We start from the raw sequence: 23,755 nt of genomic DNA, 5'->3' as shown, positions 1-23,755 counted from the left end.
CAGCTTACTGTGGGAAAAGCCCAGAGTGACTCCAGTACAAGGATCTATACCAAATGTCACCTTTACAGTAAATAAAGAAGTTGTTATCCATACATTGTGTCTACTTTGTTGATCATAATCAGGTCACTTCTGAATTTGACCTTCCACAATCAGCGGATCCTGGCACAATTAAGGGATGAAACTCTGCACAATGAATTGTGGCACCTCAGCCTAAATAACATACTGACATCCTAATCCTACTACTGTCTTATACACATGGCTGAGTGAGTGAGTGAGTATTGTTTTACGCGCTTTTAGCAATATTCCAGCAACATCACGGCAGGGGACACCAGTAAACAGGCTTCGCACATTGTACCCATGTGGGGAATTGAACCCGGGTCTTCAGCGTGATGAGCGAACGTTTTACCCACTGGGCTACCCCATCGCCCCTTATACACATGGAACAGCAACCCTAGAAGATGCAGTAGTTGTGAAAGCAAACAATGAAAAACTGTTCCAGGAAAATATAAGATTCTAGCAAAAGGAACAGACATCATATGATTGTGAGCTGGTTATTGAGGTGCTACAAGACTACTGACTGCTCTGTGCCCGGGCCGCGGCACCGGCCTGAGGGCTGAAGGGCGGGGTGTTGGGCTGCAGCTCTCTCTGGATTGTGGACATCCTGCGTGCAGGACTGGCTACTTCACGCTCGGCTGGCTTCTTCAAAGCTGGAGGAGAGAGGCAGCTGGTCAGTACATGAAGATCAACTCGGCCTCCTGGGCCCACTTGCACAAAGCGATCATAGCACTAGGATTATCATAACTCCCATACTTTAACATAGGCTTACCATAGTCTTAGCGCTTAGATGGCTTTGTGCAAGTGTGCCCTGCATTGATTAGGAACATTTATCAATTAGTCCATGCAAGTGTTGAAACCTGCGTTGCCACACCTCCCAAGGGTTCATAACACCTTCTTGATATGGTAACAGAAAATATTTTCTGAAAATAACTAACTTAAGATTGTAAATTGATACTGGAAAACAAATAGGATCTCATCCCAGAGACCATACAAGGGAGAGACAGGCCTCGTCAGTAGAGTATCACTGACGTACACTGCCACACTGATGAGTGTAACTGATACATTGGGGTGCCCTGCTGCTCTTCTCCTGGCAGCAGTCGGAGTGGACAGCTGATTTGTCAATTCACGAACACCCTGCATGTCTTCACAAAGATTTAATTCGTGTAACAGAGCAGCTTGGTCTCATTCGTCAGTCATCGTTCTCCATCTGGCCCAGAGGCCCGATCCTCGGTTCTTGGTCCCTGCTCATCTAAATGTCTTTTCATATCAAATATATCTGCAGTAGTCGACAGAGCCAAGGCTCAGATTATATTCCCTCTAATGATTAAACTCATTTGATAAGGAAATACACTGTCAGCTATCTCCTAGTAAGCCATCCTACGCCCCTGGTGGAAGGAAGGCCCTAGTCTAGGTCTAGTCTTATCATAGGTGAGTGAGTGAGTATGGTTTTACGCCACTTTTAGCAATATTCCAGTAATATCATGGCGGGGGGACACCAGAAATGGGCTTCACACATTGTACCCATGTTGGGAATCGAACCCGGGTCCTTGGCGTGACGAGCGAACACTTTAACCACTAGGCTACCCAACCGCCCCTCTTATCATAGGTGAACATAACATGTTTGAAGCAGGACAAAGATAAACCTTTGTAATGTGCAACTAAAATTGAAATTAGTTATTTTGCGGAACTTTGTGGAACAACTAACTCCACATGTATTGTGTGTACCCTGATTGTTCTCCTTGCTTGTAGGGTTCTCTTCCTCTTCTTCCTCCGTGTCGGGCAGGATGGGTGGAGCAAACTGCAGCAGGGTGTCGTATATCCTGCAGGGAGACACAGATTACATATCACACCCTGACATTCGGCAGTACTGTGAAACGAGCATGCCATTGCCTAGATATAAGAACTATTGCAATGTGAAAATTGTAAGTTCTAGAAAAAAAAAGGAATAGTGAGTGGTTTTACAGCGCTTTTAGCAATATTTCAGGAATTTCACGACAGGGGACACCAGCCATGGACTTCATATATATTGCCCATGGGACAGGGGACAGGGGACAGGGGACACCAGACAAGGACGTCATATATATTGACCATGAGACAAGGGGACAGGGGACAGGGGACACTGACATCATATATATTGTCCATGAGACAAGGAGACAGGAGATAGGGGACAGGGGGCAGGGGACACCAGACATTGACTTCATATATATTGCCCATGGGACAGGGGACAGGGGACAGGGGACACCAGACATGGACTTCATACATATTGACCATGGGACAGGGGACAAGGGACAGGGGACACCAGACATGGACTTCATATATATTGACCATGGGACAAGGGGACAGGGGACACCAGACACGGACGTCATATATATTGCCCATGGGACAGGGGACAGGTGACAGGGGACAGGGGACACCAGACACGGACGTCATATATATTGACCATGAGACAAGGGGACAGGGGACAGGGGACACCAAACATTGACTTCATATATATATATTGACCATGGGACAGGGGACACCAGACATGGACTTCATATATATTGCCCATGGGACAGGGGACAGGGGACAGGGGACACCAGACATGGACTTCATATATATTGACCATGGGACAAGGGGACAAGGGGACAGGGGACACCAGACATGGATTTCATATATATTGACCATGGGACAGGGAACAGGGGACAGGGGACAGGGGACAGGGGACATCAGACATTGACTTCATATATGTTGACCATGGGACAAGGGGACAGGGGACACCAGACATTGACTTCATATATATTGACCATGGGACAAGGGACAAGGGACAGGGGACAGGGGAGACCAGACATGGACTTCATATATGTTGACCATGGGACAAGGGGACAGGGGACACCAGACAAGGACGTCATATATATTGACCATGAGACAAGGGGACAGGGGACAGGGGACACCAGACTTTGACTTCATACATATTGACCATGGGACAAGGGACAATGGACAGGGGACAGGGGACACCAGACATGGACTTCATATATATTGACCATGGGACAAGGGGACACCAGACATGGACGTCATATATATTGCCCATGAGACAAGGGGACAGGGGACAGGGGACAGGGGACACCAGACATTGACTTCATATATATTGACCATGGGACAAGGGACAGGGGACAAGGGAGACCAGACATAGACTTCATGTATATTGACCATGGGACAAGGGGACAGGGGACACCAGACAAGGAATTCATATATATATTGCCCATGAGACAAGGGGACAGGGGACAGGGGACAAGGGACACCAGACAAGGAATTCATATATATATTGCCCATGGGACAAGGGACAGGGGACAGGGGACACCAGACATGGACTTCATATATATTGACCATGGGACAAGGGGACAGGGGCACACCAGACAAGGACGTCATATATATTCACCATGAGACAAGGGGACAGGGGACAGGGGACAGGGGACAGGAGACTGGGGACACCAGACATTGACTTCATATATATTGCCCATGGGACAGGGGACAGGGGACAGGGGACACCAGACATGGACTTCATATATATTGACCATGGGACAAGGGGACAGGGGACACCAGACATGGACGTCATATATATTGCCCATGAGACAAGGGGACAGGGGACAGGGGACAGGGGACACCAGACATTGACTTCATATATATTGACCATGGGACAAGGGACAGGGGACAGGGGACAGGGGAGACCAGACATGGACTTCATATATATTGACCATGGGACAAAGGGACAGGGGACACCAGACAAGGACGTCATATATATTGACCATGAGACAAGGGGACAGGGGACAGGGGACACCAGACATGGATTTCATATATATTGACCATGAGACAAGGGGACAGGGGACAGGGGACAGGGGACACCAGACTTTGACTTCATACATATTGACCATGGGACAAGGGACAGGGGACAGGGGACAGGGTACAGGGGAGACCAGACATGGACTTCATATATATTGACCATGGGACAAGGGGACAGGGGACACCAGACAAGGACGTCATATATATTGACCATGAGACAAGGGGACAGGGGACAGGGGACACCAGACTTTGACTTCATACATATTGACCATGGGACAAGGGACAGGGGACAGGGGACAGGGTACAGGGGAGACCAGACATGGACTTCATATATATTGACCATGGGACAAGGGGACAGGGGACACCAGACAAGGACGTCATATATATTGACCATGAGACAAGGGGACAGGGGACAGGGGACACCAGACATTGACTTCATACATATTGACCATGGGACAAGGGACGATGGACAGGGGACAGGGGACACCAGACATGGACTTCATATACATTGACCATGGGACAAGGGGACAGGGGACACCAGACACTGACATCATATATATTGCCCATGAGACAAGGAGACAGGAGATAGGGGACAGGGGACAGGGGACACCAGACATTGACTTCATATATATTGCCCATGGGACATGGGACAGGGGACAGGGGACAGGGGACAGGGGAGACCAGACATGGACTTCATATATATTGACCATGGGACAAGGGGACAGGGGACACCAGACAAGGAATTCATATATATATTGCCCATGAGACAAGGGGACAGGGGACAGGGGACAGGGGACACCAGACAAGGAATTCATATATATATTGCCCATGAGACAAGGGGACAGGGGACAGGGGACAGGGGACACCAGACAAGGAATTCATATATATATTGCCCATGAGACAAGGGGACAGGGGACAGGGGACAGGGGACACCAGAAACGGACTTCATATATATTGCCCAGGGGACAGGGGACAGGGGACACCAGACACGGACTTCATACATATTGCCCATGTAGGGAATGGAACCTGGGTGTTCAGCATGATGAGGCAACGCCACCACCCCAAATAAAAAGTGGCTAGATGTGAGTCTAATGAACTTGTATATAACTTTCAAAAGAATGTTTCAATGATTTCCACTTTTGTACCTATGGCACGATGGAGTATGGAGGTATGGCTAAAAGGAACAAAAACGGCTCATTTTTTCGAACTCTCAAGAGACAATCCAACTATTGGCAAGTCAGACCAAGATTACATTTTTCACCACACAGCATACTGACTCCAGTCCTTGTTGTAGATCCTTAAAGGGGAAGTGTACACGCAAAAATCACTTTCTTTCTTTTTCTAAACAAAACGCAATTTTAGAATTAGTTAGTATCTGTGTTTGAAAATATACACTCATTTTTTTTCACAGTGAAAGTAGGAAGCTCACAATAGTGTGAAAGTGATATGCCGTTATGAGGCCTTCGTTTTACGAGCGAAATAGGCCTGAGTTATCCCCCTTAGATTATGACGTAATTGGTGCCAATTCAACTGGGTCCCTGTCTATTCTCAACGCAAAAGATATCAAGGACCAGTTTGCGGTAAAACAACATGGTCTACGACACACTCCGGCGCAGTGGTGACTCAGCATAACACAATTCTGGCTGGCATCTGAGATGCTAGAATCACAAAACTGTACCTACACCACGTGAAGCGGCTCTAACAAAGCATGATGACGTCATAATGTTTATCAATTGGCACCAATGACGTCATATTGCAAGGGACATAAGCCATGGTGTTTTTGTTATGGAAATAGAACACTTGGTAAATGTGAAAAATATAAATCGTTTTAGTGCAAAAAATATGTTAATTAAATATGATGTTTTTATATTTTTGTCTATGACACTTCTATGTTAACACTTTTAATGTGGAAAAAGTACAAGAAAAAAAGGTTCATTTCCGTGTGAACTTGCCCTTTAATGCCGAGTGCCAGGCAGGGTAACAAGTACCATCTTTTAACGTCTTCTCGTATGACACAGCCAGGCATCACACCTGACCTTCTGCTCTCTGGGTGGATGCTCTACCATTAGAGGCGGTCGGTTATTTCAAAAGATAAAGCAGCACTCACTGTGGTATTTGCTCCAGCAGATCTGCCAGCATCACCCTGGCCTCCTGCATGCCCTCTTTGGTCATGTCATCGCTCACGGCAGTCTTCAGGGCGGCAGCCATGTTCTCCGAGAAATTCTTATAGGTGGCCAGGTACTCCCGGATACCCCCCTCAATGACGTAGTCACCATAGTCCTGCTCCTCTTGCTGCAGAAAGGGGGATAACACTACCATTACCATGGTTACTTCAACACTCTTCCTTGTATTCCACGATTAGGGGTTCCATCAATCTCAATATTCTACCTTCTATTAACGGAGGACAATGCCACTGCCACAATGATTTTACTTCAGTACTCTACCTTATATCAATGAAGTACATTGTAACTAAGGTTGACCTCTGCCAGTGTAGGTTGAGGTGAAGTGGGGTTTAACGTTGCAACAAAGATTATTGCATTTAACATAGCCACATGCATGCACGTGTGTGTGGCCGCTTGTACTAGTCTTTTATAGTGCTAGCCCAATGAGATACCATTCTGCAGTTTATGTTTGTTTGTTGTGTAACGCCTCACTCAGCAATATTCCAGCTATATGACGGCGGTCTGTTAATAATCGAGTCTGAACCAGACAATCCAGTGATTGACATCATGAGCATCGATCCACACAATTGAGATACAATGACATGCATCAACCAAGTCAGTAAGCCTGACCACCCGATCCCGTTAGTCGCCTCTTACGACAAGCATAGTCGCCTTTTACGTCAAGCATGGGTTGCTGAAGATCTTTTCTACCCCGGATCTTCACGGGTCGGTAACAACAAGAACCCCGGACAGCATTAGAAATTGGCACTGGTCCTATAGTCCTTGCCAAAATGCCCAAGAGTTAAGGTATCTAAGGGACTAGTAGAAATTTGTCCTTTTTAAGGGTTTTGCTACATGTCCGCATTATAAGGACTAGTGGGCTAAACCTGTTAGTTTTTATCAGTGCCGGACCTTCCGCTCTCCGGGCGGACGCTCTGCCACTAGACCAGGGATTTTCAGCAAACACCCCCTGCTACCCTGCAACCTACCTTGGCCATGGACTTGAGGATGGAGCGCAGATCAGACATCAGCTTGTGATGTGATGCTAGCACTGTCTTGATTGTTGAGACCTTGTCTTGAATGCTTATCTAAAAACATTATTCAAAGTCACCTTAAGACATAAAAAAACACAGTTCACAGAACAATAACGAAAATATGCTCATTTCCATGGAGAGTTTCATCCATGATGCTTCTCTATCTTTGATGTTTAAGTACAAAACAAGAAACAACTGACATGTCAAGCGTCTGTAATGTTGCTCCCAAATAGCCAAATAACAAGATACACTGAAATTTCTTTTAAACGTACTCTGAATCCATCAATCTCTGCCTTTATGGTGTCGGTCTGTGTGTCCATCTCTGCAACGTCCTTGTTGACCTGGTCCAGCGTGGACTGCAGCCACTGGGCAGTGATCTTCTCACCCTCCTCTGGGGACTGGAAGACAAAGCACCAAACATGACCCATGCAGCAGAGCAGAGCACCTTTATGAATGCTAGACTAATCCTACACATTCAGCACTTTTCTCTGACAAGAGGCGTCATATACTATGCAGGGGATATTCAGAGGTGAAACTGCAGGAAAACAAACATGGGTTGCTGAAGACCAATTCTAACCCATAACTGGTCCATTAATGTCATAGAGCTGGTCATTTAATGATCATTTTTGGGCCGTGTATTACAATGACTGGCCAAACTGTGTTCCATATTGTCCATGGCAGAGTCACAGGTGGCAGTGAGTGAGTTTGGTTTTACCCCACTTTTATCAATATTCCAGTAATATCACAGCAGGGAACACCAGAAATAGGCTTCACACATTGTACCAAAGTCAGGAATTGAACCCGAATCTTCGACGTGACTAACAAACACTTTAACCACTAGGCTACCCCACCGCCCCAAGCACGGGTGACTGGGGCCCCACGGTGTGGGCTGTGAAAGAGGCTGTAGGACACACTCTCCTACCCAGAGTTCCATGTGGCCGTCAGCCAGCCAACATAGTACCTCTGTCATAGGACAGCGCCATGGGTGACTGGGGCCCCGCAGGGGGGGCTGTGAAAGAGGCTGTAGGACACACTCTCCTACCCAGAGTTCCATGTGGCCGTCAGCCAGCCAACATAGTACCTCTGTCACAGGACAGCACCATGGGTGACTGGGGCCCCGCAGGGGAGGCTGTGAAAGAAGCTGTGGTCATCACCTACCCGTGTGGTCATCAGCTGCACCTCCAGGTCCGAGACACTGCTGCTGGAAGACTCCATCAACATGCACACCTCGTTACATCTGCCAAAACAACAGCGTTAGATTCATGTATATCAAAGCCTGCCTCACTTGACTTTATTTTTACAGAAACTAGTTTAATGTTGTTGCACAAACATAGAGGTGGTGAAATGGGGTTTCACGTTGCGTCAAAGATTATTGCACTTATATAGCGACGTGCATGCATGTGCATGTGTGGGTGGTTGCTTGTACTAGTCTGGACTAATGACGATCTTATAGTGCTAGCACATTGGGATACCATGCCTCAATTTAACATGAATACCCCACTCAGACCCAGTAGACTGATTCTGAGCCGACCAGTCTTTGTTTTAGCCCCTTAATGCCGAGCGCCAGACAGGGTAACAACAAGTACCATCTTTTAAGGTCTGGTGGTATGATGTGGCCGGGGATCAAATCCCAGACCTTCTGCTCTCTGGGCGGACGCTCTACCACTAGACCACAGAGGCAGTCCACAAACAGAGAAACAAGTCTGCCTGATGTTCCTCCCACCTGTTGATGTGAGTGAGGAAGTTGGTGTCGGAGGACACTGCCTCAGCTGTCCGTGTTCTCAGTGCTTCGAAGTGCAAGATACCCTGACACAGAGAGACAACCTCCGTCACCATCTTGCTCTCCGTCTGAAACAAGAAACACCACCATTATATCTGTCTAGAATTGATAACATAGAAAAATATTCTTTTAAAAATGGCTTATTAATGAGATACCTCCCTTGATTTGCATTTCCAGCAGTGTGGTACAGGTCAGTGGTCTCATTAACCTAGTCCTTATCCAAATCATTTTTCCTTTCAGCACAGTTAAGTGTTACTATATATAGTCACGGACACAAGAAATGCAAATACCATTCATGTTGGTTAATAATTGAAGAATTACTCATACTCGAGATATTAGATTGGTTCGATGCACAAATGAACATACTGTTATGTTGTGTGAACTAACGCTCATGAATGCATCACATGTGACGTCATAGATCCATAACTCGAGATGCACCATTTGTCTCATGTAGGTGAGGTGAGGTGAGGTGAAACACTGAAATGGGGTTTAACGTCGCGTCCAAGATTATTGCACTTATATAGCGACGTGCATGTACGTGTGTGTGTTTGTGTGGCTGCTTGTACTAGTCCGGACTGATGCCGATTTATAGTGCTAGCTCACTGAGATACCATGCCGCAGTTTAACATGAATATCCCACTCAGACACAGTATACTGACTCCAAGCCGACCAGTCCTTGTTTTAGCCCCTTAATGCCGAGCGCCAGACAGGGTAACAACAAGTACCATCTTTTAACGTCTTTTGGTATGACACGGTCGGGGATCGAACCCCGGACCTTCCGCTCTCCGGGCGGACGCTCTACCACTAGACCACGGAGGCGGTCTGTCTCATGTAGGATTCCCATGAAAAGTTTTGAAGTAACGTGCAGCGTATTGTGATAAGAACAGAGACACCCAGTGGTAACTTTTGACTGATTGTTAGTTTAGTCATTAAGTGGTACACATTGGAAACATCTCTTCTTAACATACATACTTTTCTATGTGTTTCTATGGTTCCCATATCTTTTGGCGGTAAGTATACTTTTATTTTAATAGCTCAGTTTACTAGTTTATTTGGGATAAAATTTCTTAGTAAAGTACAGATTCTCGAACTTTTTTGAGGTTGAGTCCCGTCTGGGATTCGAACCCACACTGCCACACTGCACTTTTAGAGCTGGCGATTAGGTGCCTAACACTGGCAGTGTGGGTTCGAATCCAAAATGGGACTCAACCCTCAAAATGTACGAGAATCTGTACTTTTCTAAGAAAATATAACATGTGTTACATGAATATAAAAGGTAAAGAAAGAAACAAGATTTTCGTGATCCTCTATTTTGATGCATGGCTATGTGACAGTAACTCTGTTCCGCAGCCAAGCAACCATGCGTCCATACCTCAAGTGACATTTTCCTGCGATTGCTTGCCTCCTCAAACTGCTGCAGGACAAAGTTGAGTGTTGGGTTGGCGCCGGCGGCCCACCGTAGTCTCTGCGTGATGCTACCCTCCAACTGACTGTAGCGGTCTTCACACCCAGCGATCACCCCCTCCTGGCTCAACAGGGACTGCATGCCCTGAACACATATAACAGGCATGTAAGTCAGGTCTTCACACCCAGCGATCACCCCCTCCTGGCTCAACAGGGACTGCATGCCCTGAACACATAACAGGCATGTAAGTCAGGTCTTCACACCCAGCGATCACCCCCTCCGGACTCAACAGGGACTGCATGCCCTGAACACATGTAACAGGCATGTAAGTCAGGTCTTCACACCCAGCGATCACCCCCTCCGGACTCAACAGGGACTGCATGCCCTGAACACATGTAACAGGCATGTAAGTCAGGTCTTCACACCCAGCGATCACCCCCTCCGGACTCAACAGGGACTGCATGCTTGTTTGTCTGTTTTGCTTGTTGTTTAACGCCACACTCAGCAATATTCCAGCTACATGACGGCGGTCTGTAAATAATCGAGTATGGACCAGACAATCCATCCATGCAACTGAAATACAATGATATGCATCAACCAAGTCAGTGAGCCTGACCACCCGATCCCATTAGTCTCCTCTTAAGACAAGCATCGTCACCTTTTATGGCAAGCATGGGTTACTGAAGGCCAATTCTAACCGGATTTTATCGGGAGCAGGATTGCTTGACACACACATGTATGTTTTTTTCACAGGCTCTGTGACACACTGGTGTAAGGACCCTGCTACACCATGTAGCTAAGAAGGACAAGGTACTACTGGGAATGGGATCGGAAACAGAGATAAGATGGCAGTTACATGAATGGACTGAGGATGCTCACAACAATTAAGTCAGTCTAGGGCTATATCGGTATGACAGGTGTGAAAAGTAGAGGACAATACATACACAAGTTTTGATGTATTTAGACGTGACAGTAAAGTTTTCAGTCCACAGAAATGTATTCAGAATACAACTTAAAAAACATTTGGAAGTCTTTATTTGTAAAAAAAACCATTGAAGAAATGTAAACTCACCTTTCTCATTTCGGACATGACATTGGCTCTGACTGGCAGGTCAAACTGGGTGGAATGGCGGCCGGCCTGTGAGAACAGGTCCTCATGCAGCCACTGGAACCTGGCCACCTGAGGCTGACAGCGCTGCAGGGACGTCTTTACCAGGCTGATGTTGTTGTCCAGACGTCTGGGAGCAGTAACATTCAATCTTACTAGGCTTTCAATTCAGCGAAAGATTTGATCAATAATACCAGACTGCCTCATAACTAACTCATGACAAGCATCTTGGTGACTTCAATGATTTCAAATACTGACCGCCTATTTAACCTTGGGGATTTCCTTCTTGTCTAGTTATGCACCATAAGAAAACAAAACTTGGATATCTGAACTGGAAAATAATGCTACTTCACTTAAACGAGATAACCATATATTTGAAAGCTGATTGAGAAATTGAGCTGGTCCCTAAAATACTGTTTTGTCACGTGAAAAAATCAAACTACAGACAGTGCTAGTTGTTACTCTGCCAGTGAAACTGGATCTAATCACAATGGAAACACAGTAACAGTTGTTGTGGAGGTGTAGTACGGTTCAAACTGAGAAGGAACTCACCTGGCCAGATCATGTTGTGGAGTGGTAGTACGGTTCAGACTGAGAAGGAACTCACCTGGCCAAATCATGTTGTGGAGTGGTAGTACGGTTCAGACTGAGAAGGAACTCACCTGGCCAAATCATGTTGTGGAGTGGTAGTACGGTTCAGACTGAGAAGGAACTCACCTGGCCAGATCATGTTGTGGAGTGGTAGTACGGTTCAGACTGAGAAGGAACTCACCTGGCCAGATCATGTTGTGGAGTGGTAGTACGGTTCAGACTGAGAAGGAGCTCACCTGGCCAGATCATGTTGTGGAGTGGTAGAACGGTTCAGACTGAGAAGGAACTCACCTGGCCAGATCATGTTGTGGAGTGGTAGTACGGTTCAGACTGAGAAGGAACTCACCTGGCCAAATCATATTGTGGAGTGGTAGTACGGTTCAGACTGAGAAGGAACTCACCTGGCCAAATCATGTTGTGGAGTGGTAGTACGGATCAGACTGAGAAGGAACTCACCTGGCCAAATCATGTTGTGGAGTGGTAGTATGGTTCAGACTGAGAAGGAACTCACCTGGCCAAATCATGTTGTGGAGTGGTAGTATGGTTCAGACTGAGAAGGAACTCACCTGGCCAGATCATGTTGTGAAGTGGTAGTATGGTTCAGACTGAGAAGGACCTCACCTGGCCAGATCATATTGTGGAGTGGTAGTACGGTTCAGACTCAGGAGCTCACCTGGCCAGATCATGTTGTGGAGGTGTAGTACGGTTCAGACTGAGAAGGAACTCACCTGGCCAGATCATGTTTTCTCCAGGAGGAGTCCTGAGACCCTGTCAGGGAGGTGGCTTGAGTCAGGTGGACATGCTGGAACTGAGAGTTCCTCAAGCACTGGTCAACTGCCTTCTTGCAGAGGTCATCCAGCGGCACCTTTGACTCGGCCCCAACATCCTTCAGCTCGATCTCCGCAGTGACATTCACGCCGAGGGTGTCCACAAACACACAGATGATGTAGCCCAGGATTTGGGAGGGGAAACCAATCACCTGGGAAACATGCCACATGTCTTATAAATGACATAATTCCAACAAATACCCTCTATTACATCATAGCCATAAATTGTTTATGCTGAGAATCACACCATAAATATTTTATCAATTTTCAACAGACGTCCTCTTTACTGCCAAACATCTTTAACTGGGTATTGTAGTGGTATTTTAGCCATATTGTAACGTCACCAGAAGAATTTATGGCTATGATGTAATAGACGTATTATTCATAGAATTATACTCAATGATAACTATTGTTTAATTTCTCACAAGTAAAGGGAATCAGAAAGGATAACCTTCACCTACCACCATTATTCATTGGCGAATCAGTTTATTTAGTCAAACTTCAATCTCATTCAAATCAGATCTTACTTCTCGCTACCGCTGAACAGAGATCTGAGGACATCTGATTATGGGTCATGTCAGAATGACCTTTCATCTGACCAATCACAGCATTGCTTGCCAGATCAGGAAAATGGCAGTCAGAAATTGTTTTCTAATCATGCAACCTTGAAAATACACCAGGTATTCCAAATGACAGACATGGCCTTACGACTGAATTCATGGAATCTAGGCCATCTGTTAGCCATTCCAAACTGTTCCTTTGTTCAGTTTTCCAATTTTAATTGCAAATTTGTCAAAATATGTTTCGAAGCGTGGTCGCCATTTTGAAACTAGCGCCATAAAGCACGAGAGATCTGCCTTCTGATTTGCTTATGTTGACGTCTTCTCAGTCATTCCATTGGTCAGTCAAAGTTTGCGAAATGTTGGTCTGACATGACCCGTAATCGGATGTCCTCAGATCTTTGATCAGCGGTAGTGAGAACTAAGATCGGATTTAAATGAGATTGGGTCAAACTTCTTCTGAGTTTGTTCACAAGAACCTACCTGCTTCCTCACATAGTCTGCAATGAATTTCTTGATAGGTTTGGCCATCTGCTCATCATCGTAGCACACTCCGCCATCAAGGCCTGCAACACAAAGACTGATGTCACACACAGCCTGGTTGTTAAAGTCATAACCATTTGTTGCCATCCATGGCCAGGACGTATGTGTTGTAACTTAAGTCCCTATAAAAGCAGTCTTCATATGGCTACAATGTTGTTGCTGCTCTACCCGGGAATTGGGTGAAACAGAATAAATCCAGATTTTACCATGGATTGGAATGACTTAGGAATGATACTACAATGGTCCCTCGCTACAACGCTACCAACGGGGTCCAAATAATTGGTGGGCGTTATAGACGATGAGCCGTTTAACCGAGGCCGAGGTGGGGTAGCACGCTCGGCAAATCTCAAATCATCAATATGTGTTTATCTCACGTCACGTCAAAATAGTATATATTTTTATGGACCTAGATCTACCTGTAATATCATTCATTTATTAAATCTGTCACATTTCACAATGTCGGAAATACGTATTCCATTTCAATTTATCATTTTTTATCTATAAATTAAAAAATTATTCACTATTTCCCGCGATGTTATTGAAAATAAAATTCTCGGACAAACATTTCGACAACGGGTCAGCATCGAACATGTCAAAGAGCAAAATAAAGATGTTTTAAGCAAATCTTTAAATATATTATACAAAGTGATCAACAAAAATATATCTAAAAGTAATCAAACTTACATCTAAGTTATTATTTCCAGCGTTTCGTGCGATCGCGTATAATGTAAGTCAAATGACATCTCGGCTTTTGTAATTGGTCAATCAGGTGTCAAATCACAATAACCAGCCCTGTCAGAAACAGCTGATTTGATGGAAACATCCCCATGTAAGCAAATGTGTATAGAAAAATACTTCTTTTGGTAGGTATTTTGAAATATTGTGATGTACAATGACAAGTTACAAAAAGCAGAGTTCCAGTTCTACAATATTCAATGTGTGGCAATACATCTTATGTAGAAGACATGACAACAAATGCATTTGAAGTTTTGGGGACAACAGAGAACTTGAACGAAATTGGGAGCTTTTTTAAATATATACGACTGTGACATATTTTCAAGTCAATGAGCAGTTTGACATCATGTGATGGGGAATGAAACCATGCAAGACCTGCTTAGTTTTCTTAGGGTGCGCATACTTTACGATAGCTTACAAACTTGCTGTGCTACATGCTTTCAATGCCTGTCATATGTTTTGAGTGAAGTATTACGATCTGATAAACAACTGCTTAAGCATATACAGCACCCTATTTGTTTAAAGGCTGTTATCTGTCTTTTCAGATTGATAACCTACTCAATATATTTACTCACCCCTTGCCACCTCACTCAATATATTTACTATCATTAAAGAGTTCACCTGTAGATTTAACTGTGCTAAATTTAACATTTAAAACCACATGCTGCAAGCTTGCTTCCAAAACGCAATCAAGCGCAGTTAAATCTACAGGTAACGTACCTCTACATTGAAAACACATTATGTTCATCTCCACAATGTATTGATCCGAGTACACAGACATATCTATCAGATCCTGATATGCTGGATACTCTGATTATGAGTGAACCAATAAAGACAAATGGCTTGATGATTGAAGACTCCTTTACTGTCAGATCAACTTCCTGAAAAGGGGACGTATGAGATGGTTCACATCATATTCCTGGTCCTGTGACTGGCAAGGTTCACAGACGTGTGTTGTACACTCACCCTGCAGGGCAGCAGCAAACTGGGTGCCCATGTGGAAGAAGTCCTGCATGGCCTGGAGTCTCTTCAGGAAGAACAGATTGGACAACAGACCTCGAGTGCTGCTGGTGAAGGAGGACAGCTGAAACAGGTCAGAATGGAGGTTGGAATGAATGTAAGAACGGAGGTCGGAATGAGGTCCGAATGGAGGTCCGAATGAAAGTAAGAATGGAGGTTGGAATGAAGGTGAAAATGGAAGTCAGAATGGAGGTTTGAATGAGGTCAGAATGGAGGTTGGAATGAGGTCAGAGTCGAGTTGAGAGCTAGAGTAAGAAACCGGTCAGAATGGATGTCAGACTGGATGTAAAAATGTTAGAAGTATATTCTTGCAATATTTGCTGCCTACAATAACACCAACTAGGTCAAACTTCTGAAGAGCCAACATTTATTTTCCAGACATTCAGTACTGTATTACCAAGAAGGACCCATGAAGATCCGGAGTAGACTAGGTCTTCAGCAACCCATGCTTGCTGTAAAAGGCAACTATGCTTGTCGTAAGAGGCGACTAACGGGATCGGGTGGTCAGGCTCGCTGACTAGTATGATGCATTTCATCGTATCTCAATTGTGTGGATCAATACCCATGATGTCAATCACTGGATTGTCTGGTCCAGACTCGATTATCTACAGACTGCCGTCATAGAGCTGGAATATTGCTGAGTGCGGTGTTAAACAACAAACAAACAAAAAAACATGTCAAGAAGAAGAGCTGCAGAGATTCCCACATGATTAAGAAGAAGATGTTGTAACAAGCACCACTGTTCCTGTACCTGCATGGACTTGGCCTCCTTGACAACGTCCACCTTCCGCCAGACGTCCGGCACCTGTACAGAATCAATGGCCTCCAACATGCTGGCAAACTCATTCTCCAGTCGGGTGAACAAGCCGTTGAATCCCATCAGCAGCATCTGCCCCGGGGTGAGGTCACCGGAGTCGTGGTCAGAGCCCTGGAGCAGCTTGTTGAAGTCACACTGCATGTTCCTCACGATCGTCATGCACTCCATCGAATCGTTCTGGAAGTTGGGTATTGGTCAACATTTCAAGATGATTGGTTAATGGTGGATCATGAATGAGAATTGGACACTGTTAAGTTTAGAGTATCCTTTCCCTGTATCAACAATCTGTCTTGCAAAACTCTTTAATGACATTTTACTGCACAATGTTACTTTATGCAACAAAAACACATCTATTACAACAACAGGCCTTGTAAAAGTGTTTCAGACCTTTGTGTTCTTATACATGTTATGCTTAATACCACTATAAACTCATAAAAGTACACTGAAAAAGTGGAAAATAATCTATCACAGATTTCATGGTGAATTCCTTTATTGGAATTGCAGTCAGGTGACTGGACTAAACATCAGGTACACAAACAAAATATCTACATTACACTACAGCGTACGTCAGTCATCAGCCTGGCCCAAACAGTACAACGAAACAACTTCAGCTCTGTGAAAACAGATTGATCAGAATTGCTGATAATGCTGAGTAGACAAGTTTACATACCTATATTCCGATGACAACATGATTATGGTGAGCAGACAAGATTACATACCTCTATTCCCAAGATAGCATGATTATGAGTAGACAAGATTACATACCTCTATTCCCATGATAGCATGATTATGCTGAGCAGACAAGATTACATACCTCTATTCCCATGACAGCATGATTATGCTGAGCAGACAAGATTACATACCTCTATTCCCATGATAGCATAATTATGCGGAGTAGACAAGATTACATACCTCTATTCCTATGACAGCATGATTATGCTGAGCAGACAAGATTACATACCTCTATTCCAATGACAGCATCATTATGCGGAGTAGACAAGATTACATACCTCTATTCCCATGACAGCATGATTATGCTGAGTAGACAAGATTACATACCTCTATTCCCATGACAACATATTTATGCGGAGTAGACAAGATTACATACCTCTATTCCCATGACAGCATTCCTGTGCAGAACCTCTAGCTGGGCAACGAGAGCGTCCAGTGGCTGCTTGAGGTCGGAGATCATGTTCTCGAGGTGCGACAGCAAGGACAAGAGACTGGCGTCCTGGGACTGGATCAGCTTCAGGGTCTCCGGCAGGATGATGGTGCGGAAGTTGATGTTCAGGTCCTGCAACACGGCATCAGGGTAAAACACAGCTAATAGAGACCTGTACAAGTCTGGGAGGACTACAACACGGCATCAGGGTAAAACACAGCCAGTAGAGACCTGTACAAGTCTGGGAGGACTACAACACGGCATCAGGGTAAAACACAGGCAGTAGAGACCTGTACAAGTCAGGGAGGACTACAACACGGCATCAGGGTAAAACACAGCCAGTAGAGACCTGTACAAGTCTGGGAGGACTACAACATGGCATCAGGGTAAAACACAGCTAATAGAGACCTGTACAAGTCTGGGAGAACTACAACACGGCATCAGGGTAAAACACAGCCAGTAGAGACCTGGGGCGGTATTCATAAAAGAACTTAAGTCTGAAAAAAAACTTAAATCTTGAAAATAACTAAGTTTTTTACCTTATCTGACTTAATTTTTAAGATTTTACTTAAGTCATATTCATGAAGCGACTTAGGCTTAAGTTTTACCAATTTCTGTCTTAAATCTTAAGACTGGGTAGGGGTAGGCTTAACTACAAGGTGTTTGACTTAAGTCAGTAAACAAAATGGCTGCCGTACCGCTAGGTCGTCGTTCGTTTCATCAAAGAAGACAAAGTCTTGTTGAATACAACGATGAGGAGTTGATACGGCGATACCGTTTAGATGGAAATGGCATTAGGTACGTAGCTAATTTAATAGCAGCTGACGTGGAGCCTGCAACCAACCGTAACCACGCACTTGACGAGGTACAAAAGACGCTGATCACATTAAGGTACTTTGCAACGGGAAAGTTTCAGTTGTGTAATGCAGATGATCAAGGTGTCACCCAGCCCACCATTTCCAGAGTTGTAAATCAGTGTATCACCAGTTTGTCATCTGAAAGGATTGTGAAACAGTTTGTCCGCTTCCCACTGCAACTCGGGGACATTAGGCGTCACCAAACAAACTTCTATCACATTGCGAACTTTCCCGGAGTTGTCGGGGTGATCGATGGAACCCACGTACAAATCCAGGCACCAACAGTAAACGAAAATGAATACGTAAACCGTCATCACTATCATAGCATAAATACGCAGATCGCTTTTGACAGCGACGACAGAGTCATTGACGTTGTTGCTCGTTGGCCGGGATCGACACACGATTCACGTATGTTGACAAACAGCGGGCTCTACCAGCTTTTCGAGCGCAATGTTCTCCCCATCGGATGTCACCTCCTCGGTGACAGTGGTTATCCCTGCAAGAAGTGGCTACTTACCCCTTTCCTAAGACCATTGCCGGGACCACAAACAAACTACAACAGGTATGTAAAGTTTCATGTTACGTTGCCGAGCGTAATCAACAACTTAGAGTGATGTCCCTTATATTTGCCTCGATTACATATTTGCCCCTCTTTTTTCATAGAGCACAAACGCAATATTTGGTCTGGATAATCGAAGCAATTGCAAAAATTACAAAAACATTCTTAATAAAATACGGAATATTATTCACACCATAACCATATGTTTTTATTTCAACATCTATTATTATGTCTTTGTTAGTTGTTCTAAATGTACAAGTAATCATGTGCTGCTTTGGTAAATATGCTGAATATTGGTGGTAATTAGGAATATTTTTTTTTAAACATTACCGGTATGAATTTCCTACATAATCCGAAGTGTAAATTATTGTTTTCACATGATCAAAATTATTTCTTCAACAAGTGACATTTATCAATAAAAAGATAAATATATATTTCTTAAACCCTGTTGAAGATTAATGTTACAGGTTACACTCTGATATGTTATGTTATTTTCAGGTCACACAAAAGAACCAGGAGCACCGTTGAGAGGGCCATCGGTCAACTCAAACGCAGATTTCCTGTTCTCCATGGGGAAATCAGGTTAAAACCTGAGAAGGCTTGCAAGGTAAAAATTATGATCAACAAATGTTAATTTGTGTGCACTATTTATTTGCCACACAAATAAGTTAAACAGAACAAAAATGTAACAAGGCTAAATGACAATAAATATATAAAATAACAATTCCTAGAGAGGAAAGCAATGATTGAAAAAAGCAACAAGATTTTATTGAGTTACATAATTATTTCAAACATGGTTGTTTGAATTTATGTTAACAAATGCCATTGAGAATATGAAAAGAACAATGCAGTGGCTCATCATCTATTAAAGTTTGTACATGGACATGAACATGTTCAGATTGACTTGTATCTAAATCAAGTGAATATATAGTGAATATATATATACAGTTTGGTATTTAAGGCAATAACAGGGCAGTTGTAGATTGGTAATGACTAGGAGCAGATAAGGGAAATGATGGGGTTGTATGAACTTATTCGTTATTTACAGTAATATTTGTATGTTCAACTGAGGCCAGGTAAAAGCCTAAATGTTAAGTGTAATGATGTTAATTTATCATTAATGATTTCATATTTTAGGTGATAATAGCATGTGCTGTCCTACACAATATTTGCAAGGACAGAAATATCCCAGTTCCACCCACTGATGGGCATGATGGACTTGGCAGGCTTGATGGGCAGAATGGAGCTCAAGCAGTGACTGCTCCACCAGTAGCTGCACTCCGGTACCGGGAGCACTTTGCCAATACCAACTTTCCATGTAAGATTATTTTATTTTAATTTTCAACATTTCCTCATAACAAATCCAATTTGTATCAGCAGTACATTCTTTGCAAAGTATCTTTAGTTTTTAATCATCTTAATTAGCCCTCACCCTCTTAAATATACAATATTCTAAATGCAATGTAGTGAATGTACTATTTCTCAAAAATGTTCCACAATGGTCTTTCTACCAGAATCTGTTGTATCATAACATTGGGCTTACCGGTAGTATGTATTGTGACATTAAATATTCAAATATATAAATAATTCTTTAATGCCCAAACAACATGGATGATACTTTTAGCTAATTCAGTTTCGTGATTTTCAATTTAAGGTATTCCTTTTTCAAAGTGAGGCATTCGATTTCAAGCTTTAATTTTTGCTTCAACAGAGTTTCCACGGTTGGTGAAGTGAGGGTCCCTGTGACATCTGGCTCCTTGGAATACATGTTGGCTCCTTCTGGTTGAGGATGTGGATCTGACATGGCAGTGTCATAAATCTCCCTGAAACAGAAAATATTAAAGTTTTAATTGTAATTTTCACATAAATGTTCTTTTCAATTTCAACAAGCCTGTTGTTTTGTGTTATTATAATGAGAACATTTACATTTATAATCATATCTTAATTGTTTAAATAACAATTGACTTAATTTGTGCACAATTGAGGTGTTGATATTATAAAAAAATATACATTTATACTAAGTTTTCAAATAATAATTAGGTCCACAGCAAGTGGTTTTATAAGTTATTCTTGGTGTAACATTTATAAAAAATTTCATGTGATTACAGAACAGCAAGTTATACATATTAGGATCCAGGGAAAATGCAAATACCAAATATTAGTAGTTTCAGTTAAAGCTTTTTAGATAGATGCTAGCCTAGCTAAGGTAACATGAACCTATCTCCCAGACATACTATTCAACAAGACAAAAGTTATGTATACATGGTTTTATAGATTCAAAGCTTTTAGATAAAAACTAGCCAAAGGTAACAAGATCCCATCTCCCAGACATAATATCTAATAAGACAAAAGATAGTGTTATAGATTGCCTTGAACTATTTTAATTAAGCAAATCTGTCATCACCTATACTAGAATAACATTCAGAAAATACTTCAATTTGGACTCATTAAGGATAAGCCATATACAAGCTCTTCTATAGTGATACCATAATCCCTTTCCAAGCACCCAGTATTTATGTCAGAACAGAACCATGATAATTTTCTAACCCGAAAGGTATCTCATATCATTGATGTACCTGTCAGTAGGTGGCATCAGATCCAGCACCTGCAGCATTGTCGTGTCAATTGAACCTGGCACACCAGTTAGGGTCACGTTGTCCTGGCCTAAGATATCAATGACTGCATTGGTCACTGGGCTGATTGGTGCTGGTGCTGGTCCACCTCCTGTATAAACATTTAATTACAAACTGTAATTTTTTATATCGTTTAAAATTTTATTATATATGTTTGTTAATGGAAGGGATAAGACAATAAAATTTCTAATCATCATCATTATCTAAATGTATTTTGGAAATGATATTCTTCATACAAAAATACACAGAACATTATGATTGATAATTGATCTATTGGTAATACCGTATTTATAATGACCATTGATAGAAGAGTTGTCATGCAATAACCCTGACTTGTATACAGTATGTATGAAGGGAAGAAAAGTACTTGCCAGTTCCTTTTGTCAGTTTCCCAAATTCGGAGTACTTGTGTTTTGCCTGGCTTTTCACGTTCTTCCATTTTTTTTCCACCTCTTCCTTTGTTCTCGGGTGTGAACAAGAGGAATTGAGGGTAGCTGTAATAACCTGTAGAGTTAAGGGAAAGTAGTAAGTGTCTTACAATTGTGGAAATATGAAGATAATAAGGGGCTAAACAGTTTGTGAGGGTGCTGAGATTATATTAAAAAAGTAGTCTGATCCCAAATATATATAAAAAATATTTTTCTCAAGTTAATTTATTCAGCCGACAATTAAGATGTTAATATTTTGGATATCACTTCAAGATTTCATATTTAGCCCCAAGTCTGCTGCAAGGGCACTGTCAGTAAAAAAAACCCTCAAATTGGAAATAACAAATGTCCCAGTTTATCATAGTAATAGAATATGTTATGGCAAAAGTAGAGGTGACTTAAATTCCACTGATAACAGAACCAATCACCAATAGTGATGATTTCATGCTCAGTGGTAGAATGTTGCATTAAATCTACATGCAGTGGTAAATACTAGTGAAAATATTGTTACTGAAAATCAGCAAGTTGATTACAAGTTGGACAGGTGATTTATTATGGGGGTGTGAGGTATTTGTTATACTAATATTTAAATAACGTTAGATTTAATCGATTTAAAAAATATATTATTTCCTCCAGCAGGCTCCCTCTCCACCCCTACCCCACAACAAATTGCAAGTCCCTTAATCATGCATTTATAATCGCTTGATTGGCGTACTAATATATCTCGAATAAGTTAAATTAGTAGATGAACACTGCTAAAATATAACTTCATAAAACTCATGTCTGGTGTAAATACTACATTTGTGTACAACGACTGCCTGAGTGACTGACAACAAGTGTCACTGTACCTGCCACGCCTCTTGACGCCTCGCCGATGTCACGCCCGGACCAAACTTTCCTTCCAACACATGTACATTTGCTTTCACTAGTTCCGTCAACAGTAAAACCTCCTCTTTCGTCCAGTTAGGCTTCCTCTTCTTCATATCGGCCTCTGACATGACGTTGGCAATGTGGACAAAGTTTCGCTGCGTGTGTCGTCTGCCGTAAATAGCAACCGGGAAATCCCACCGAAAAAGACGTTCACACCTTTTTTTTAAAGAGTTCCACCGGAAGTTTTAAAAATAGCCGGGATTCACCCTAGTGATCACGCGCGTACGTACTACGAAACTGACTTAGTTTTTCTTTTGAGACTTAGCTAAGTTTCGGACTTAGCATCTTTATGATTATCAACTTAAGTCTCAGACTTAGCTAAGTCAGATTTCTAAAACTTAAGTTTACACTTAAGAAAAATCTTAGTTTCTTTATGAATACCGCCCCTGTACAAGTCTGGGAGGACTACAACACGGCATCAGGGTAAAACACAGCTAATAGAGACCTGTACAAGTCTGGGAGAACTACAACACGGCATCAGGGTAAAACACAGCCAGTAGAGACCTGTACAAGTCTGGGAGGACTACAACACGGCATCAGGGTAAAACACAGGCAGTAGAGACCTGTACAAGTCAGGGAGGACTACAACACGGCATCAGGGTAAAACACAGCCAGTAGAGACCTGTACAAGTCTGGGAGGACTACAACATGGCATCAGGGTAAAACACAGCTAATAGAGACCTGTACAAGTCTGGGAGGACTACAACACGGCATCAGGGTAAAACACAGCC

The 23,755-nt window shown here is 43.1% G+C and overlaps 3 protein-coding genes across 3 annotated transcripts in view; 1 reads left to right on the top strand and 2 right to left on the bottom strand.

Annotated features, from left to right (window-relative positions):
- LOC139468593 (serine/threonine-protein kinase SMG1-like) overlaps positions 1 to 23,755 on the bottom strand; it is a 127,178-nt gene that overhangs the window by 5,623 nt on the left and 97,800 nt on the right. The window contains exons 58-71 of the mRNA XM_071250715.1: positions 17,564 to 17,749; positions 16,390 to 16,632; positions 15,585 to 15,702; positions 13,824 to 13,906; positions 12,682 to 12,932; positions 11,327 to 11,492; positions 10,222 to 10,398; positions 8,793 to 8,917; positions 8,228 to 8,306; positions 7,342 to 7,467; positions 7,025 to 7,123; positions 5,981 to 6,165; positions 1,783 to 1,877; positions 579 to 707 (exon numbers count right to left, since the gene is read on the bottom strand). Coding sequence (XP_071106816.1) covers positions 579 to 707; positions 1,783 to 1,877; positions 5,981 to 6,165; positions 7,025 to 7,123; positions 7,342 to 7,467; positions 8,228 to 8,306; positions 8,793 to 8,917; positions 10,222 to 10,398; positions 11,327 to 11,492; positions 12,682 to 12,932; positions 13,824 to 13,906; positions 15,585 to 15,702; positions 16,390 to 16,632; positions 17,564 to 17,749 — 2,062 coding nt within the window. The remainder of the gene's footprint in view (positions 1 to 578; positions 708 to 1,782; positions 1,878 to 5,980; positions 6,166 to 7,024; positions 7,124 to 7,341; positions 7,468 to 8,227; positions 8,307 to 8,792; positions 8,918 to 10,221; positions 10,399 to 11,326; positions 11,493 to 12,681; positions 12,933 to 13,823; positions 13,907 to 15,584; positions 15,703 to 16,389; positions 16,633 to 17,563; positions 17,750 to 23,755) is intronic.
- On the top strand, positions 18,303 to 20,371 carry LOC139468591 (putative nuclease HARBI1). The gene is made up of 3 exons (XM_071250713.1): positions 18,303 to 19,036; positions 19,532 to 19,640; positions 20,171 to 20,371. Exons 1-3 carry the CDS (start codon positions 18,303 to 18,305, stop codon positions 20,369 to 20,371), a joined length of 1,044 nt encoding a protein of 347 aa, XP_071106814.1.
- On the bottom strand, positions 20,339 to 23,092 carry LOC139468592 (nuclear apoptosis-inducing factor 1-like). The gene is made up of 4 exons (XM_071250714.1): positions 22,943 to 23,092; positions 22,038 to 22,170; positions 21,610 to 21,757; positions 20,339 to 20,856 (listed from the first exon to the last, which is right to left on the bottom strand). Exons 1-4 carry the CDS (start codon positions 23,090 to 23,092, stop codon positions 20,658 to 20,660), a joined length of 630 nt encoding a protein of 209 aa, XP_071106815.1. The 3' UTR covers positions 20,339 to 20,657.

Source organism: Haliotis cracherodii, unplaced genomic scaffold (assembly GCF_022045235.1).
Source record: "Haliotis cracherodii isolate W230 unplaced genomic scaffold, xgHalCrac1.p SCAF_2, whole genome shotgun sequence".
Lineage (NCBI taxonomy): Eukaryota > Metazoa > Mollusca > Gastropoda > Lepetellida > Haliotidae > Haliotis > Haliotis cracherodii.
This window is presented reverse-complemented; position numbering and strand designations above follow the sequence as displayed.

Bases quoted from the DNA above. Each gene is read 5' to 3' on its own strand.
- LOC139468591 (XM_071250713.1), top strand. From the start codon at position 18,303: ATGGCTGCCGTACCGCTAGGTCGTCGTTCGTTTCATCAAAGAAGACAA. The intron at 19,037-19,531 runs GTATGTAAAGTT...TGTTATTTTCAG, and splicing joins CCACAAACAAACTACAACAG to GTCACACAAAAGAACCAGGA. The intron at 19,641-20,170 runs GTAAAAATTATG...TTCATATTTTAG, and splicing joins AACCTGAGAAGGCTTGCAAG to GTGATAATAGCATGTGCTGT.
- LOC139468592 (XM_071250714.1), bottom strand. From the start codon at position 23,092: ATGTCAGAGGCCGATATGAAGAAGAGGAAGCCTAACTGGACGAAAGAG. The intron at 22,171-22,942 runs GTACAGTGACAC...TTAACTCTACAG, and splicing joins GGCGTCAAGAGGCGTGGCAG to GTTATTACAGCTACCCTCAA. The intron at 21,758-22,037 runs GCAAGTACTTTT...ATGTTTATACAG, and splicing joins GAAACTGACAAAAGGAACTG to GAGGTGGACCAGCACCAGCA.